Source organism: Grammomys surdaster, unplaced genomic scaffold (assembly GCF_004785775.1).
Source record: "Grammomys surdaster isolate TR1022 unplaced genomic scaffold, NIH_TR_1.0 125344, whole genome shotgun sequence".
NCBI lineage: Eukaryota > Metazoa > Chordata > Mammalia > Rodentia > Muridae > Grammomys > Grammomys surdaster.
The window spans coordinates 56209-74964 of record NW_021620217.1 but is presented as its reverse complement, the minus strand read 5'-3'; the positions used below and the strand labels follow the sequence as shown (position 1 = coordinate 74964).

Here is an 18756-nt window from a genome sequence, read left to right as displayed (position 1 = left end):
CCCCCCCCACCTGTAGGCATAGGCCATATTGCAAAGACCTGTTTACACCACTTTCCTGGGATGAACTTGGCCTTTTATAAATTCAAGACCACCAGTCTCAGATGGCAGACTTCTGCATTTGAGTCAACTTCTAGACAAATCTCCCCCAGCCTTGGTGAACCCTGAGAACCTGCTGTGTAACTCCAATCATTTGTGTTCGTTCCCTAGAGGTCACACTCCAGTCTGAGCATGCCTTAGCTCGTGAAAACTTTGGAAACTGTCATCAAAGTGAGAGCCAGATCTTTTTCTTAGCTGTTACACATACCTCAGTGCTGAAGGACTTGGTTTTGTAGCTTGCTACCTCAGCGTTGACTTAGGTGCTCCATTTGCTCATCCTTCTCTAAGAATTGAAGTCTGTAAGAAAGACAGCTGCAGGGCCTCCTCAGAGTGAGTTCAGCCTTGTCTCTGCTGCTCACAAGTGTGGGGCACTTAATGCCTGTGCTTCTGTTAACCAGGCTCCAATCCTACGGGTAGTAGCTTGACCCCCCCCCCCCCACACACACACACACATCCTTTTCCCATGTCTTGTACCCTCCCCAGAACCCTGCGATCTTCTGCCTGGTGTAGTCTTTCTCCAAGGCACTGGGGGTGGGGTCAGTGATCCAACACAGCCTTGAACTTGGCTGTTTCTCTCAGGCATTTCTTAACCAGTTTGTTGGCACTCAGTAGCAATATCTTTGTCCAACAGCCACCAAAATCTCATGGTTCCTACCACTTTGTTCTTGAGCTGATTTCTGTGCTGTGTACACTTGGGCCTATGAGCCCCTTCCCTGAGGCTACCATGTACAACCAGACTAACTTGTCAAAAGTCTCTCAGACACAGTTGTCCCCTGCTCTTAGTACTACTTGGGTTATGGCAGGTAGGACACATGCACACACACAGCAGAAGGGAAATTAAAAGGGAATTAAAGTCACTAATCACATGCTTTTTTTTTATTATTTTTACTTCTTTGAGACGTGTAGTCCTGAAGACCATGCTAACCTTAAAATTCATAGAGATCTACCTGTCTCTGCTTCTGGAGTGCTGGGATTAAAGGTATGCATCACTACTACCTGGCTTCAAGCCACCACCAGCTATCAGATGAATTTGAAATAAGATCCTCGAATACCTGAGTAGGTTCTTCACAAAATTCTTGTCTTTTGTTTGTTTTGGTTTTTTTGTGTGGGGGGGTGGTTTCAAGACAGGGTTTTTCTGTGTAGCCCTGGCTGTCCTGGAACTCACTCTGTAGACCAAGCTAGCCTCGAACTCAGAAATCCACCTGCCTCTGCCTCCCAAATGCTGGGATTAAAGGTGTGCACCACCACCGCCCAGCTCTTCACAAAATTCTTAACTGATAGGTAGCAGAAGAATTGGTGTGGAACAGACTTGGAAGACACCACAGCCACTTAGGAAGGAAAAGGCCACAAGCCAAGAACATAGGCAGCCTTCAGAAAGCCATGCAGCATTCCTGTCCCACAGTGCCCACAATGTAGTCATGGTGACACCTTGACCTAGCCTAGAGGAACGTGAGTTCTGACCAACAGCAGTCAGACAGTAAAACCACAGAAGTCACTGTGCTTGGAATCTGTTAAAGTAACAACCAGGAATGACTGACAGACGGACATGAGGTGTCCTGTTTTTCATTTCCCAAAAGTCTCTTCATATGTCCTTCCCAGTGGAAGTAGATGCCATTTATGGAAGGGGCTTCAGAGATAGGCCTGTCAGTCACACTTTTGCCCAGGTCAGCAGATTGATTCTGGAGCCCTGTGGTGTGTGTACCTAATGTGAGGCTAAGCTGAGGTTACCACAGAAGCACTGGGAATTCTCCAGGTGCTTATGCTGTTCAACCTGGGCAGCCTTGAGGCAGGAGAGTGACTTACAAAGGATTATTTGTAAATTTACCAGGTTTTTGTTTTTTTTTTTTTTCAAAGAATTAGCATCACAATGAAAGTGACATAAAATAATTTTAGTAGAAACAGTTTTGAGAAATAAAGGCCACTTGGGAATATTAGAACAGTACTATAGTGCATTCTGGGTTCTGGCATGTTTGTTCACAGCAGGAGGAGAGGCATTTTTTAGTATCTGTTTTTTGTTTTTTGAGACTGAGACTCATACATCCCAGACTAGCTTCAAACATGTAACTGGGGACCTCGATCAGGTCTTGATCCCCCTGTCTTCTACCTCCTAACTACTGGGATTATAGGTCTGTATCATGGCACTCTGTTTTATTTGGGGTCTTGTGTATGCCAGGCAAACATTCCACTAACTGAACCATATCCATAGCCTCATCTGTTCATTTTGGGTTTGGTTTTTGTTTTAAGAAATTTTACTCAATTCCTTGGGTCAGAGGGTACTGTCATCAGATTGGCCACAAATGTATGTAACCCTAGTCTTAAACTAGTAAACACACAAATATATATATGGCTTTCTGAGGTTAGTCATGTATAGTGTTTCAGTATAAAGACAAATAAAATCCATGCCTAAAGCACAAATAGTTGTTTGAATATGTGTGTTTTGCCTAGCTTCGAGCAACCCTGCCTCAGCCTCCCAAGTAGCTGCAACTTGAAGTGTGTATCACCAGGGCAGTCTAGCCTGAAACACAGCTAAGCCAGAACTTGGATGTATTTTCATAGGCAGTAGTGGGTTCCAGGTTGTGAATCAGCAGTCAGTACTTCTGTCCAGTGACTTCGAATTGCAGCCCAAAACAAGGGCAGTCACAAACTCACTGAGAGGCACTGCCATAGTGCCCAGCAGTGTGTGGATCTGGATGTGCTCTCTAGGAGTCAGAAGTGATCAGCCAGCACAGCTGCTCTTTAGGATAATTTACTTAGTTACAGGGAGAGCACTGTCATCTTCATAACTCGGGTTGACCTAAAACTCATGGCATCCTCTGCCTCTTTGTGAGGCACTGGGATTACAGGTGAACGCATCCATGCCTCACTGGATACAGGACATTTCTACTGCGACTAGGGAGTCTCAGATGTGACCCTGTATTCTAAATTCAAATGTGCTACCTGTAGTTGGAAAAGAGTCAGTGGGCAAGCTGACACTTACTATTCCCCAAGTTGTTTTATAGGACACTGTCCCTAACCTAAGAGTGTGATGTGCAGCTGGTGGCTGCTTTTCAGCAAATGAAAACACCCTTCAGAAAAGAAAGTCCTGCACCCTTAGCTGCTCTCTGGTAGTGGCCACAGATCCCAGGGGCTGAGAACCAGAAGCCTTGCCAACACACACCAAGACACTGCTATCTAAAGAACAAGACTGGGTTTTAATGCTCTGTCAATTCCCCTTCTGCTGTCAAAATAGCCAAGTAGAAGGCAAAAGCTTAAAACCAATCTGTATAAAAGTAAAAATAACAAAACCTAAATTCCAGGAAGGGTTAATGGCAGCCAAGCCGATCTTCCAGGATGTGGCACTGGGGCTCCTGAAGGGCAAGCTCTCAGGTCCTGGTTTGCAGAGGGAGCCTCAGGGCCAGCTCTGACAGATGATTCATGTCGGGTTGCTTGCTTCGCTTCTTGATGTAGTCCAGAGTTTTCACCTAGAAAGAACAGGTCCAGCTTGGATTTGCCTTTGAGGCTCTGACCTGCGGCCAGAGCCTCTTGTGAATTGCCTCTAAGTGAGCTTAACCTGCCTAGCTGAAAACAGGGCATCTCCTCTGGGTATCATTAAATTCAGTCAGGCCTGGACACAGCTCAGTTGGCAGAGTGCTTATATGCACAAAACCCTGGGTTTCATCCCCAGCACCAGAAAAGCTAGGTAAAGGCAGGGGGATCACAAGTTTAAGGATAGCCTGAGCTGCTACTTGAGACTTGTCTCAGGAAAAGATTCAGACTTGGTTGTGGCCAAAAGTGGGTGACATTTTGCATTCTCAGTAAAAACTGATAGGGGGTGTCTAGGAATGTTTTCTAACAGAAGGAAGTCACCCAAAAGAATTTTTGGGTCTGGCACCCATCTCAGAGGTGACGGCCCCTGAAGATACTGCTGATGCTGTGCCAAGGTCAATGTCGCTCTGGCTAGCAGGGACCTAGTGCTTACCATGGTTCTTGTGTCTGCACAGCCGTGTCTCTGTGCCAGGTGCCACAGGTTGACAGACAGTTGGTTCAGCTTGTTGTTACGAAGGTCCCCATGGGCTAGGATGCTATTGAAGAAGGAGAGGCCCAGCAAGCTCTGTCGCTTCAGGGCCTAGAAGAGAGAAGAGAGGATATGACCTTGTCCTGGCACACTGGATGGGCTCAGTGCAGATGTTCTGGGTAGGGTTGTTATGGCAGCTTTGCCATGTGTTTGCTGAGCCCACCCACCACACCTGTAAAATAGTGGTGAGCTCTATACTACAGTGAGTGAGGACAGAGGCACCACAAGCACTGAGCTCTGCTGAGCCCCTGGCCGGCACCCTGGTTAGGAGAGGCCCAGCAGTCTCTGGCTGTCACTCTGGTTAGGAGAGGCCCAGCAGCCCCTGGCTGGCACCCTGGTTAGGAGAGGCCCAGTAGCCCCTGGCCAGTACCCTGGTTGGTTAGGAGAGCACAAGTCAAGCCCAAAGGATTCCTCATGGCTCTCTGCCATGGCTCAAGCTTCTGAATGCTGTAGTTAACGGTTGCTGATCCTAACCAGCACAGCTCCTGAACAGAGGCCCAGGTCCTGCATTTACAAGACACACCAATTGCACAGCAAGGTAGTGCACACCTAACCCCAGCCTCAGGAGGGATAGGCAGGAGGGTCAGGAGTTCCAAGTCATCTTCAACTCCAGAGGAAGTTCGAGGCCAGACTGAGCTATATGAAACCCCATCTCCAAAAGTCAAAGAACAAAGAACCTGCTGACGCTGTAACACAGGCCTTTCTGGAATCCTGCTTTGTTGGATGATCTGTGAAGTACCTCACTAAACAAACTTTTAACCATACATGACCATGAATGGCAGAGAAAATGGGGAAAATAAACAGTACTGCAGTGACTGCTCAGGTGAAAGGGCACAGAGAAAGCCACATCTACAGGTGGCCATCTGCTGTCTCAGGATGCCATGGAACCAGATGTCACAGGATGGTGGCCACTGCCATGCAGAGCTCTGAAGTCCCAGGGCCTTTGCTGTGTAAACTTTGCAGTCCTGGCAAATAGTGCTACCAGGACCATGTGTGCCTGCTCTGCTCCATGGCAGCTAATGGGTACTGATACTAAGATACGCTAGTACCTTTGCTCCACACACTTCACATCCCTGTGGCAGGAACATTCATAGCCTATGCTGGGCAGCCTTCTAGAACTGCTCCAACATTCTGTCCTCTGGCTACTGGTACAGCAACCATGCGGGTGCTGCTGAAAGGGAAGTGCAGGTGAAAATGAGCTGTCTAGTAGGCCCAATCTAGTGGGGGAGCTTTTCAAGGGCAGAATAAAGGTCTGGCCAGAGTCAGAGACAAGCAGGGAAAGATGGTAAAGAAAAGCCAACAAGGACAAGGCCCTCAGCTGGATCCCCAACACCCACATAAAAATGTGTGTGGTGACACACACTTGTAATTCCAGTGGGAGACAGGAGGATCTCTGGGGTTCATGGGTCAGCCAGCTAGCCCAGTGGCATTGATAAGCCTCGGGTCAATGAAGATACACATCTTCAAAGAAATAAGATGGCTGGCTCCTGAAGAATACTACCCAAATCTGACTTCCGGTGTTCATATATATATGCACACACAGGCACCCATGTGGAGGGGAAAGAAAGGCAAGGCAGAAAGTAAGTCAGACAGACTCAAAGCCCAAGAATTTAACCCTCTTGGCTTTCAAGATGGAAGGAGGAGGCCAAGACCCAGGAAAACTTGGTCAACAGCCAACAAGGACATTTCCACAGACCACAATTAGACTGATGTGGGTTCTTCCCTGTGCCCCCCTAGTAAGAATCAAATCAGTAAACACCTTGACTTTGGCCTCATGGAACAGAGACACCAGCCCAGCCAGTACTGACTTCTGACCCTGACACACACCCAACCACAGATGGGTGCTGTCTGAAGCTGCTAGTAAGTGGTGGCCATTGGTTGCCATGGCACTGAAGTGCAAACACATGCACTCTGCAAGCAAGCTTCTCGAGTTCGGAAGTAGGCTCAGAAGAAAGGCCTGAGTTCAGACTGCCCAACTCCAGAACTCACACTCTTGCTGCTGCCTGTTCTCTGCTGAGTGGCACCGCGGTGGGAAGCACTGAGCCACGTGAGGAATGTGGCAGAGGAGCAGGTCTTTCTGTGGGTGACCAGCCCCATGGGAAGCAGAAGTATCCTGGCAGGAAGGGCCACTGGCACCTCCTGGATGTGACTTGCTGACTGGTCAGCTGTGACCTGCTCTGGTCTCATGGGTGTCATCAGGTCAACCCAGGCTGCTTCCCTTTGACACCCATTCCCTTCTGGTGCCTGGGGCAACAGAGCGATTCCTTTCTGCTTCCTTAGAGAATTAAGCTCAGAAAATTCAACTTCAAATATTAGAGTCTCCCCGGAGAGAGATCTTTCAACTACATTTCATTGCAGAGAATGAGGGTTTTAAGCAGTCATACTGCACAGACTCTAACTGGCTCTTCCTCCTCCATCAAAGTCCCCAATAACATTTTATCCTAAAACACTCAATTTGGGTTTCCAATGCCACAGCCCATTATATTGGTTTTTTGTTTTGTTTTGTTTGTTGGTTTTTTGAGACATGGTTTCTCTGTGTAGTCCTGGCTGTCCTGGAACTCACTCTGTAGACCAGGCTGGCCTCAAACTCAGAAATCCACCTGCCTCTGCCTCCCAGGTGCCACCACTGCCCAGCGCCACAGCCCATTATAAACGACATTACTTGAGATGTGTTGGAGATGTGAAGGCACGCTGGCAGACAGTAAAGACAGAAGGGCAACTGTGCTCAAGGGAAGCCAGATAGTGCCTCGCATGCCCTAGGCTCTCTACAGGTTTTTAATAGGGGGTGGGGGAAGAGCTCTTTTCCTGTGAGAACTGTCATTTCCAGGAAGCTCTAGGGACCTGACACAGGTCCCAACCCCCACACCCAAACAATTTTTCCTAGTCCACGATTAAAGCAGAATTCAATCCTTTGTGTGACTTTGACAATTTTGGTACCAGGATGGTTCCCAGAATTAGGGTATGGGACAAACAGGGATACTTATGTACTGGGCTCCCAACTGCAGGAACCAGCCCACCACCTGGGTGACAGCAGGCTGGGCAGCAGCAGGCTGGGCAGCAGCAGGCTGGGCACCCTGGCCCTTATGTTACCCACTGGAGAGCTGAAATGGGGTGTTCTGAAATGGAAGACAGTGGGTTAGGTTCAGTTACACTCACTGTCAGTTCTCTACACAGTCCCTCCCTTGATACTTAATTTTTTATGTTATTTTAGATATTTATTGTATTTACATATGGATATTTTGGCTAGGTGTTTGTATATATATCGGAAGGTGTTTGATCCCCTGAAATGGATGGTTGTAAGCCACCACGTGGGTGCTAGGAACCAAACCTGGGTCCTCTTGAAGAGTGACAAGTGCTCTTAACTGCTAAGCCATCTCTGCAGCCTCTCATGCATGCATGCATTCATTGAGACAAGGTCTCTCTTTGTAGCCCTGGCTATCCCAGAACTCAGTATGTAGACCAGTCTGGCTTTGAACTCATAGAGATCTGCCTGCCTCTGCCTCCCAAGGGCTGGGACACTTGGGAGGCACACAGCACCATACCTGGCTAGCCTCGATTTTTTTTTTTTTTTTAGTCACAGCCTCATGTAGTCTACGCTGAATCCAAACTCTCAGTGCAGGAGAGGACGATCTTTAACTCTTAACCTTCCTGCTCCCACTCCTAAATGATGGGATCACAGGTATCTACACCACACTGTTTTATGCTGTGCTGGGATTAAAACCAGGGCCTTGTGCATGCTAGGCTAGCAACACTGGGATATATCCCCAGACCACTGGTTAAGACAACCAGTAACCATCCTGCCTTAGCCTCCGAATGCTAGATTAATAGGAATGTGCCACTGTGCCCAGCTTTTTTGTTTGTTTCTAATTGATACATAATATTGAGGGGGGAGAGGGAAGGGGGAGAGAGAACCAACCTTGCAGGTTGAGAGCAGACTCATGGGTACCAGAGACTAGAGTGAGCAGAAATCGGGTGTTGAGGAGCACTGTGATACAGAGAACAGCCAAGGCCAAGCGCCTAAAGTACCAGGAACCACACTTCAGTCCCATTTGTTTCCCTCTCACAGTGGACCACTTGGTAACCGCCCCCCGTGTGGCTTCCAGAGATTGTAAAGAGGTGGAGAGGGCGGGTACCCACCTCGTCCTTGGCCAGGGTTTTCAGGTGCTCCAGGATCTGAGCCATCACTGCCTCACACAGCTTGCTGTTCTCAGCCAAGAACTTGGAGTCTCCCCCGTACAGGCTGTCATTGGAGTCAACTGGGTAAACAAACACGAGCAGCATGTCACATGGGACTGGCAGATGGCAGTAAGGCCTGCAGGGTTTTATGGGCCAAGATGACCCACTCGCTTTGGGATTCACTAAGATAGCTATCATCTGGCCCGAAGCCAGCAGTGTGGAAGTCATCCCCACCCCACACCCCCCACCCCCCACTGGCCATGCCTGAAAGGAACAGTAATAATCATAGTGACCCTCTCAGTAGCTACCAGGTACTGTGACAAACACTCTCTCTGTGTTATAGGAGGGTCCACAAAACCAGCACTAGGAAGGGATGGCATAGACATCTTCAATGAGTAGGGAAACTGAGGCTCAGAAGCTAGCCTAGCTAAGATGTTAAGCTGGGTAGTCTGATTCCAAAGCCCAAGCACTTACCACTGCACCCAGCTGCCTGCCCTGGGATCCTTAAAACCAACTGGCTAGCTTTATAGTTCCTAGAAGGTTCTATTTATACTTCCAGAGAGGACAAGTATTCAACAATCCTACCCAGATGTGAACCCTGACAGCTACAATAATGACTGACATGCCCAACAGAGCCAACAGTGGCAAGAGTGCTATAGGAACAGTCAACCACTTTCTGACTCATGCCTACCATCATGGTCCACGGTCCAACTACTCCCAAAGCTTCTACACCTGACAGTGTCTCCTTCCTCTCTCTGTCTTTCAAGCTAGCTTAGAAATCACTCTGTAACTCAGGCTGGCCTTTAACTCACGGCAACCCTCCTGCCTCAAAGTGCTAGAACTACAAGTGTGAGCCACCACGCCTAGCTCTTTAACAGAGCCTCTGTTTGGCCACCTCCTGTGACAACCACAGCCTAGAGAAAGACCAGTTCAGCTAAGGGTGGCTCAAGTACAGCTTCCTCTTCTTTCCCTCTTTCAAAGAACATGGTCTCTGCAGGACAGGGTGGACACCGTGCAGTCTACAGTGGTCATTTGGGTTTTCACCTCAGCAATAAATCTCAGACAATCTGCTTATCAGAGGACAGCTCTGCAACTTTGTCTATGATGACTAGGGTCATCCCCTGCATGGGGCCCAGAGCAGTTCTGCCAGTCTCCACTGTGAACACTTCAGTTGTATGTTTTTGTTTGTGCAGGACTAGGGGTAGAATGTGCCTGTCAGGTGGAGCTCTAACATTACACTCTCATCTCCACATGCATTTGGAGGCCAGAGATAAATCCCGAGTGTCATTTCTCAGGAGCTGCCCAGCTTGCTTGCTTATTTATTTATTTATTTATTTATTTACAATAAGGTCTCTCAGTGGCACAGAAACCACTCGTTAGCCGAGGCTGGCTGCCCAGTAAGCCTCAGGGATCACCTGTCTCGGCATTTGAGAGGTCTGCATGCTTGAGTGGCATGTGCTTCACCAACTGAGCCACCTCCCCTATCCTTCCTCTTGGCTAGCTAGCACCGGCCTGCACAAACAACAGAACACAGCTTCTGCCTCTCAGAGCTTGTGTTTCCTCCATGCTCACATGGCTACTCCTGTTTTCTCAGCCAATCCTTTAACTTCTTCCACTCCAATGCCCAAAATGCATGTCCCCATGGCTGGGTACAGTGTTGTTAGGCCAAGTGTCTAGGTGACAGAAGAAGAGATCAATGCCAGTAAGAGGTAAATGTGTGCCATCTGATAAGTCTAGTGGCCATGCCCAGGTCTGAGGGTGGGGCACAGAGCAGTAATCCAGTCATTTAGGGAGGAAGTTAATAGGCTCTCAGTTTATCTGCTGGGATGCAGCTGTGATTTCCTGGTACCCTTATGTTACTACTCTCTAAGGAACACCTGAGGAGGATCTCATCTCACCCACAGTTCAGAGGAGACAATATCTGTGAGAAACACAGAAGGGCCTTCAATTTGATACTGTTGTACAAATGAAGAACAAAAAACAAAAGGGTCCACTTGCAGATGTGGAGGGGGTAGGAGTGGGTGGGAGTGGGTGGAGGGAGAACGTCCTATTTTGGGGTATGTCACAATCTCTCAGACATTGCACAGAAACAGTCCCTGGATGTGGGCTACAGAAATGGGAAGATGTTCAAGAGACACATTCCAAGACCAAGGAAAGCCAGGCCTTGGAACTTTAAGAAACTACTCTTTGGAACCTGGCATAGTAGTGCACACCTTTAAGGAGGCAGAGGCAGAACCCTGTGAATTCCAGGCCAACCCAGTCTACATAGTAAGTTCCTGTCTAAAAAGAAAAAAGAGTCCCCTTTAGGAGCTGAGACAATGACTCAGTGCCAGACACACAAGAATAAAACCCACATTTGGATCTCTATGTGAGAAAGCCAGGTGTGGTTGTCCATGTCTGTAACTGTAGTAAAGGACAAAGAGGACAGAAATAGGTGGACACCAGAGTTCACTGGCCAGCCAGTCAAGCCAATGGCGAGCTCTAGCTTCAGTTAGAGACTCTGTCTCAAAAACAACTGGAAAGTATAAAGACACTTGACATCAATCTCTGTCCTCCACACATATATGCACATACCCAGACAGACAAACGGACAGACACACACACACACACACACACACACACACACAGACACACACACACACACAAGTGCTGGGCAGACGGTGCACGGCCCAGAACTTGCCTAGCACATATAAGGTCCTGAGTTCTATTTCCATCACCACAAAACACTGATCCTACAAATCTTCAGGCCTCTTCCTGGGGACTCTAAATTGAGGATAGAAAGTGGTGCAGGAATACAGACTCCTGGACTAAGAGATCGATCAAGCTGATAGAGGAGGCCTTGCCTAACGCTTGAAGCCCCAGCACTGCATTAACTGGGCATGGTGATGCATGCCTATAACTCCATCACTCTGGGTATAGATGGGGGTATCAAGAGTCCAAGGTCTAGGGACATAGAGGCAGCCAAAGCTACAGAGTGAGAACAAACAAACAAAATGGGGTCAAAGTCATCTTCAGCTATAAAGTGAGTTTGAGACCAGAATACAAGAGACCCTGGCTAGAGATACAGCTCAGTGGGTAATGTGCTTGCTGGACAAACATGAAGACCTGAGCCTATAACCCTACACATAGTAGGTGTACTTGTCACAATGCACCCCAGGGTTGTGGTGGGCTTGCACAGACTAGCAAATCTTTGGAGGTCATTAGCCAGCCAGGTTAGCTAGATTGATGGGTGAGCTCCAGATTCATTCAGAAGCCCTGTCTTCAAAATCAGGTGAAGAGTGATTAAGGAAGACTCTCAGGGCCAAGCTCGGCCTCTATGTGCACACACACAGATATGTCCATGCAACTCATGTGCACACAAACACAAGAAGAGACGGTGAGACAGCCCTTTGCTGCCCGTGAAATGGGGGGTTAGCGGGGGAGGCAATGCTGAGGGCTGGTCAGGACACTGCTACCTTTGTCTATGTGGTAAAGGTAGGTGTCCTGGCTCATGGCAGACAGCAGGTGCAGGACAGAGGTGTAGATTCGGATTTTGTCATCGCTACTGTCATCCCAGGTGTAGTCCTGGATCACGTTGAGAAGTTCTCGAACCAGAAATAGGACTCCATGTTCTGGATGATCCTGGTGGAGAAAGAAAAAAAAAATGACAGATAAGCCCAACAGATCAGCTAAAACACCCACTAAGCTGGCACTTCCCTTAAGCAGGCGCTGAAATTACAATGCCCGTTGCTTCATAAGGGCAGGGTCACTCATGAGCCTAGGCAAACAACACAGAGAGAACATGACAAGATGCAGCTTACTCACTGATCACACATTTGAGGTTGGGGGCATGAACAACAGCCTCACTTTTGGGTCCAAGAAACAACAGGCAACTACCTGTCAGCCCAATGGCCGGTGCTTCCATGACCTCTCCTTTATTTCCCATGCGCAGTGGTAGAAATAAGTCACATGTGTCTAATCACAAAAAGATACTGTGGGTCCTCAGAAGATGACATACTAGAAGCCACTGCACTAACTTTAAGTAGAGTCCCACTCCCAAGAATGCTCACCTACAGCAAGGGTTATCTAGGCTCCTTCTATGAGAGGGAAAACCCAAGGGACCACTCAAAGTTAGAGCAATGTGTGTTTCTCAGACACTACACAGAATCTTTCCAAAAAGGGATGCCATGTAAAAAGGCAAGCAGCTTTGGTACCATTCCCAAGGTGTGGCTCTCCTGCTGAAACTACCTAGAGTCCTTACTTGAGGGAAATAAATGCCCAGCACTCCTCCTAGCCCGGGCACAGCACTGGGTCCTGGCAGCAAACTCTCAAACAGGTTAAGAAAAGAAGGAGAAGGGGAGGATTATTTGCACAGCTGGGGCCAGCATGAGGCCAGGCAACAGGGCCTGGTACCAGTAGGATGCCATTATTATCCCAGGCTGAAAGAGTAAGGTGCAGGCAGGGTACTGCTGAGAGCTGAAGACCTGTAGCTGGAGGCTGCCTGCCACAAGATGCAGCTTTGCATGGAGGGGTGTGGCCATTGGCAAAGCATGGCTGGGGATCAATCCTGAGGTGACAGGTACTGAGCATGGGTGTCTTCACGCACTCTGGTTTGTGGGCTGTGTCTCCCATTGGCTGAATGGGCTGGAGTCAGAAAAGTCTCCCGAAGCCACTTTCCCAGCACTGACGGCTAGGAAGCCAGTCTCCCTTAAAATTACATTTATTTACGTGTGTGTGTGTGTGTGTGTGTGTGTGTGTGTGTGTGTGTGTGTGTACACTGTCAGGACAACTTTAGGGAGTTGGCTCTTACTACAAGGTGGGTACAGAGGATTGAATTCTAGTACTCAGGCTTGGTGGCAGGTGTCATTACCTGCTGAGCCATCTCACTGGCTCAGGAAGCCCTTTTTGTATTTCTTGTATCAGCAAGAAGATACATGATTCTCAGACACCCAAACAATGTGAGCTGTGTATATCTGAACCACCCAGACAAGGCTGCCTGCTAGTCGGACCCAGCTGTAGCTCATCGCTGCCTTCCTCTGCTTGCAGCTGTTTCTAACTAGGCTATTTGGTGCGGCTATGTGGGTACTAAAATACATTTTTTTAATTTAAGAACCAGCCTTGGGAATAGATCACAGTCTGAATATTTTAGCAACTTCATGTCAGCACTCATGTTCCCACCCTGTGGGAGAACAATGAACACACTTTCAGAGAGGTGGGGCCATGGGCAACGGAATTCGGGGAATGGTTTGGGGTGAGCACTTCTGCAGGCTTCAGCTCATAGCCAAAATGGTGACAGATTATGTCCATGATGCTGCACCAAAGAGGGCAACAGTGCATTCGAGTCCTGGCAGGGTCACTTACTGGCTGATGACCTTTCACTTCTCTGTGGGTCACTGTCCACTTCAGTTCAATGTTTTGAGTGAACATTAATGAACTGCTGACTGGTTCTTCAGAAGAAGGATATAAGGTTAAGTGAATGTAAGCAAGGGCCGGGTGGGTGCAAAGGAGCCAGAACACCAATGGGCTGGGAGCACAGCAGGAGAGAAGGGCCCCTGGGGTGGGAAGGTGAGACCGGAGAGATAGCTCCAGCAGATAGGAGGAGGCTGTCAGAGCAGGTGCCTGTGTCTCCACACTTCCCAGGGCAGGTTTGCTGGCCTCATGAATCCCAGTGGCTCTGGCATGCACTGCACCCTATCCTCCCTTTAGGCGTTCATTTTCACAGTGTTCCCTGCCTTGGAGCACCTCCCACGAAGAGTTCATTTTCCTTCTAGTCTCAGCTGAAAGCGACCTTCTTGGGCATGGCTTCTCTGATCACCTGGAAGGTCATCTGGCCTTTGATCTTCAGGTAGAACCTCCCACCATCCTCACAAAACCAATCAGCAGTGATCTGGAGTCCTCCTTGGTGACTCCTCTGTGTGTGTGTGTGTGTGTGTGTGTGTGTGTGCCAACAACTCCTAAAACCACAAAAGAACCCAACCCCCAAGAGTGAGGTACTAAGATGTCCCTGTAGTGCCTGGCACTTCTTACAGATGGATTTAATTGTGTTTGATATTAAGCCTGACTTCCTCTTGGGGAGCACTTCCTCTATTCCCAGATTAGGAGATGGTCATGGACTAGGATGAGGGAAAGGAATGGGTGAAGGAGAATGTGGACATCTTGCTGTCACTGTAGTGTCTTTTAATGAGGACAAGAAATCGTACCTCCCCACTGCAGTCTCAGTGATCAGAGAGCAGGTCCTAACATTCCTAGTTCCTACAAATCCCAACACAAACTTAGGGCTCTGAAGCCAAGATGCTGAACTTGCTGTGCCAATTCTACTCTATTCATCCTGCTAAAGGATGCTAATGAGATATCTGTTCCACTGTACAAAGAAGGTGTCTACAGACAGCAGTGAAGCATAGGGAATAACTTAGCAACCTTGAACTCCACTTGGTGGGAACTGTACACACCCCTTCTAACAACACACTTAGCAACCCTGCTGACAACCTAGAACAGCCCCCCACCAACCTGTGTGTACATACCACTCCAAACAATGAAATAAATCAATCTCTTCTCCCCTGAAAACCATCAAAAACTCCCCTTTTGTGAATACTTTCTATCCAGGTATGAAAGGTAGAGAACCATCAAGTCCAAACTTGCTTAGTTGCATGCAAAGTAAAACAAACTGTTCCCTATGTGAACTTTTAGGGAAAATATCCTATTTACTCCCTTTTGACCATACATATCAAATATGCATATGATTAAAATATGATGGATTCTGGGAAGGGACATGCACATGAGCAAAAACGTACATAATTCAAGCCTGTCAATCAAAACTGAGAGCCACCTACTCTATATCCCTGAACAACTGAACTCCTCTCTTGAGCCCCATATATAATACTGGGGCCTCCATATGCCCTCAGTCAATTGGCTTGCTGTAGGTACTACATGAACTACCAGTACAGTCTGGGTAGCCATCCAGGTTCTGGAAGAGATACTAGCATACTTGTGTCTATGGCAACACTACTAAGGTGGGGGAACCACCTACTGTTTCTGCATAGAAAAAGGAAGTCTATGCACACAGCGGGAGGTAGGGAACCTTCAACAGTAAAGTCTGTAGGACGTGACAAAGTGAATGAAGCTTGAGAACTTAGGCTAAGGGAAACAGACTAGTCACAAGTATAAGCACTGCCTGAGTTTATTTAGAGAAATCTAAAACTGTCTAATTAGTGGTGAATGGCTGTTACAAAGGGTGGGAAGAAGAATGGGGAGTTAGGGACCAACAAGTCTAAATTTCCAATTCTAATTAAGCAAAGGAAACACACCCAAGATCTACTGGGCACCATTTTCCATAAGGTCAGTGAGTATACAGCCCTTCTAAAAGCTTACTTAAGAGTAGAGAGCTCTTGTTTCAGGTTGCTACCATAGTAAACTCCAACTCTCAAACAGTAACCCCCTCCCAACACGCAGAAAAACACACGAAAAGCTGTCACAGGAGAGGAAACCAGTCTGAACAAGGTAAACATGGGAGGGGCAGCTTTTTCATGCAAAATCATGATCCTGGCTCATCTGATCACCTCTTGGCCTTGGCTTCTCACATGGAACCTCCCTCTTAACCCTTGGAGGCTAGACTCCAACCACTCCAGAAACCACACTAGTATCTAACCCTACTGACACTATTTTTTCTTACACTTACATACATGATAAAGTTTAACTTACAAATCAGACACAGTAAGTTTCTTAGTTCCTTTCCTGCTGTTGTGACAAAGAATGCCCGGACAAAAATGACTTAAGGGAGAACTGTGTTTATTTGGCTACAAGTCCACACTGGGGGGAAGTCAAAGCAGCAGAAACTTGAAGCAGGTAGTCACATCACATCCACAGTCAAGAGCAGAGACCAGTGAATTAACGCACACTAGTGCTCTGCTCAGCTCCTCTGCTCTTCTAAGTCCAGGATTCCCTGCTGGTGCCCCCCACAATGGCTGTTTCTGCACCTCCATTAAGGTAATTGAGATAATTCCCCAAAATGAGTCCACAGGCCAACTTGACCTTCCCAGGTGATTCTAGACTATGTCAAGTTGACAAGACTACACTAATTAACAATAACTAATAGTAACTTAGAATAAATTTAACAGCATCTGTAACAAAAGCTAAGACATTTCTCTTTTCACAAGAAAGGACCCACCGTAACTTCTAATGTTTTGAAATCCTATTTTTAATGATGGTTCTTAAACACTTTAACCTCCCTTGTAGCCCACCACCTACCAGAGGTAGTGGGAAAGAAAGGATATGGGGAAGTGGACCTGTTTAGAAAGGCTCTTTGGAGCAACTCCTGTCTGTGTTGTCTGGAAATCGGCAGTTCCGTTCACAGGTCAACAGGCATCCATTCGCAAACACTTCCCCGATACACCAGCAATCCAATTTGATAGAGTCGGGTTAGCAACAGAGGTGACATGATCTAGCGGAGACAGCCAGGTCTCAGCCTCGGATGGAGTCAGCAAGAGTGACCAGTAGAAGTTCTCAGCTGTGCCTCTCTCAGGGAAGTGAAGATCAGTGAAGACTCAAGACCCATAAGCATTGCCCAGCTAGCTGTACCAGCAAGCCAAGCTCTCTCTCCATCACTCCATGGAGTCCTAGTTATACCCTCCAAACATCACATGTCCTCCATGTGTCTTGCCTCAGCACATGCACCCAATCAGCCCGAGTTCACGGAAGTGGCAAGAAACTGTAGTACAGCACCAGATGTTTTGGGGTTTTGGTTTGGTTTGGTTTGGTTTTTGGTGCGTTTCTCTCTATGGAGTCTGGACAAATGCAGCTAAACTAGGCAAAGTAAGCCAGACCAAAACATGCGTGTTGTTGGCAAAGAATCCTTCATCACATGTCCTTTCATGTGCTTGCTTTAGCAGAACTTCCTTTCTCCTGTGTCTGCTTCAGTGAAACATTCCTTCACAAGTCTGCCTTAGCCTTTCACACTTGCCTGTGTCCACTTTAACAAAATGTTCCTTCACGTGTTTGCACCAGCAAAATACCATCTGACTGACTTTCCAAAGAACCCTCAAGTTTCCACTTCAACCCACTCAGGGCTTCTCTTTGGCAGATAATATATAGAATGTAGACTAGCAGATGCCCAAACAGTAGCACCACTATTCCTGTGCTTTGGCACTGAGGTAAAGCAGTGTACACTCACTGACAGACAGGTGATCATAGCACACACAGGGTGGAGCCACTGCACAAAGATTCACGTCCCAGATGGGGTGATATGTCATCACACTATGCAGAATGGCACATAGTTGAAAACATATACACTTCTAGAACTTTCTATTTAATATATTAGACAGAGGTTAGATGCTGGCCATTGAAAACAGAATGTAAACTAACAGGTCAGAGGTGCTTTTGTCCTAGCGCTTCCTCTCCTGAAGAAGATGAAGAGCTGCTAACCCCTGACAGTCTTGAATGAACAGAGTATGGCTGACACTCTGGGCTCACATCACGTGTGAAGGACCAACAACCTGCACAGCCCCAGGCCCAGTCTTTTCAGTTTCAGGTGTGTCTATAAGCGAAACAGATTCATTAATTCCTACCCTACAGGGTTCAGGGAGGGTTCTCAGAGGCTATGTAAGGTACCCATTAAGGGCTTTGGCACAGCACCAAATAAATGCATGTTCCTGGGGCCAAAATTGGGAGATTGCTCAGTAGGTAGAGTGTTTGTTACACAAGCATGAGACCCTGAGTTACATAACCAGCACCCACAGAAAGGCCAGGAGCAATGGGTACCACCACTACCTGAACAGTGCTGGGGATGAGAGACAGACAGATCCCTGGGCTCGCTGGCCAACCATTCTATCCTAACTGATGAACTCCAGGCTCATTTAAAGACCTTGTCTCGAGAACTGAAACAAGGAAGAAAACCAAGGAAGATACTGATGTTGACCTCTGACCTCCACACGCACCCTCAGGCCTCAGATTGCAGTTGCTCTTCATTGCCTGGATCCCACCAAAGTGCAGTCTTTGACACCAGGAAAAGCAACAAAGTCCTACTCACAGCAGAAGGTGCTTTCTCAATGCCTATGTACCAGGTTGGCATCTGGAATGAGTTTTTAAATGTATCTTCCAATGCCCAGGGGAGCTGGGGAGGAGGATGCACACTCTGTGTGCTTGGAGCAGCTGCTCCCAGCTCTAGCCACCTGAACAGATTATAGAATACCAATGTGAATGGCAGGAGCTGATTCCTCAAGGGAAGCCACAAACCTGTGTTTGCTTTAACATTTTTTTTGTGGAAAACTCACTCCAAGTGCTTTCCATCGACTTGAGAGGAAGCAAGTGTGGCAGTGGGCTGGATTCTGCCCTCTGGTCACCAGCATGTAACCCCAGGGAGGGAGGCTCTGGCTTACACCATGCTTGCTTGCTTGCTTTCTTTCTTTCTTTCTTTCTTTCTTTCTTTCTTTCTTTCTTTCTTTCTTTCTTTCTTTCTT

General features: G+C 47.6%; 1 protein-coding gene across 1 annotated transcript in view; it reads right to left on the bottom strand.

Moving 5' to 3' along the window:
- Positions 1–3268: 3268 nt before the first annotated feature.
- LOC114637542 (VPS35 endosomal protein sorting factor-like) overlaps positions 3269–18756 on the bottom strand; it is a gene marked incomplete at its 5' end in the record, with an annotated part of 71174 nt that continues 55686 nt past the window's right edge. Inside the window, 4 exons of the mRNA XM_028785747.1 lie at positions 3269–3557; positions 4055–4201; positions 8288–8406; positions 11782–11947. Of these exons, the coding sequence (XP_028641580.1) occupies positions 3459–3557; positions 4055–4201; positions 8288–8406; positions 11782–11947 (531 nt within the window). The remainder of the gene's footprint in view (positions 3558–4054; positions 4202–8287; positions 8407–11781; positions 11948–18756) is intronic.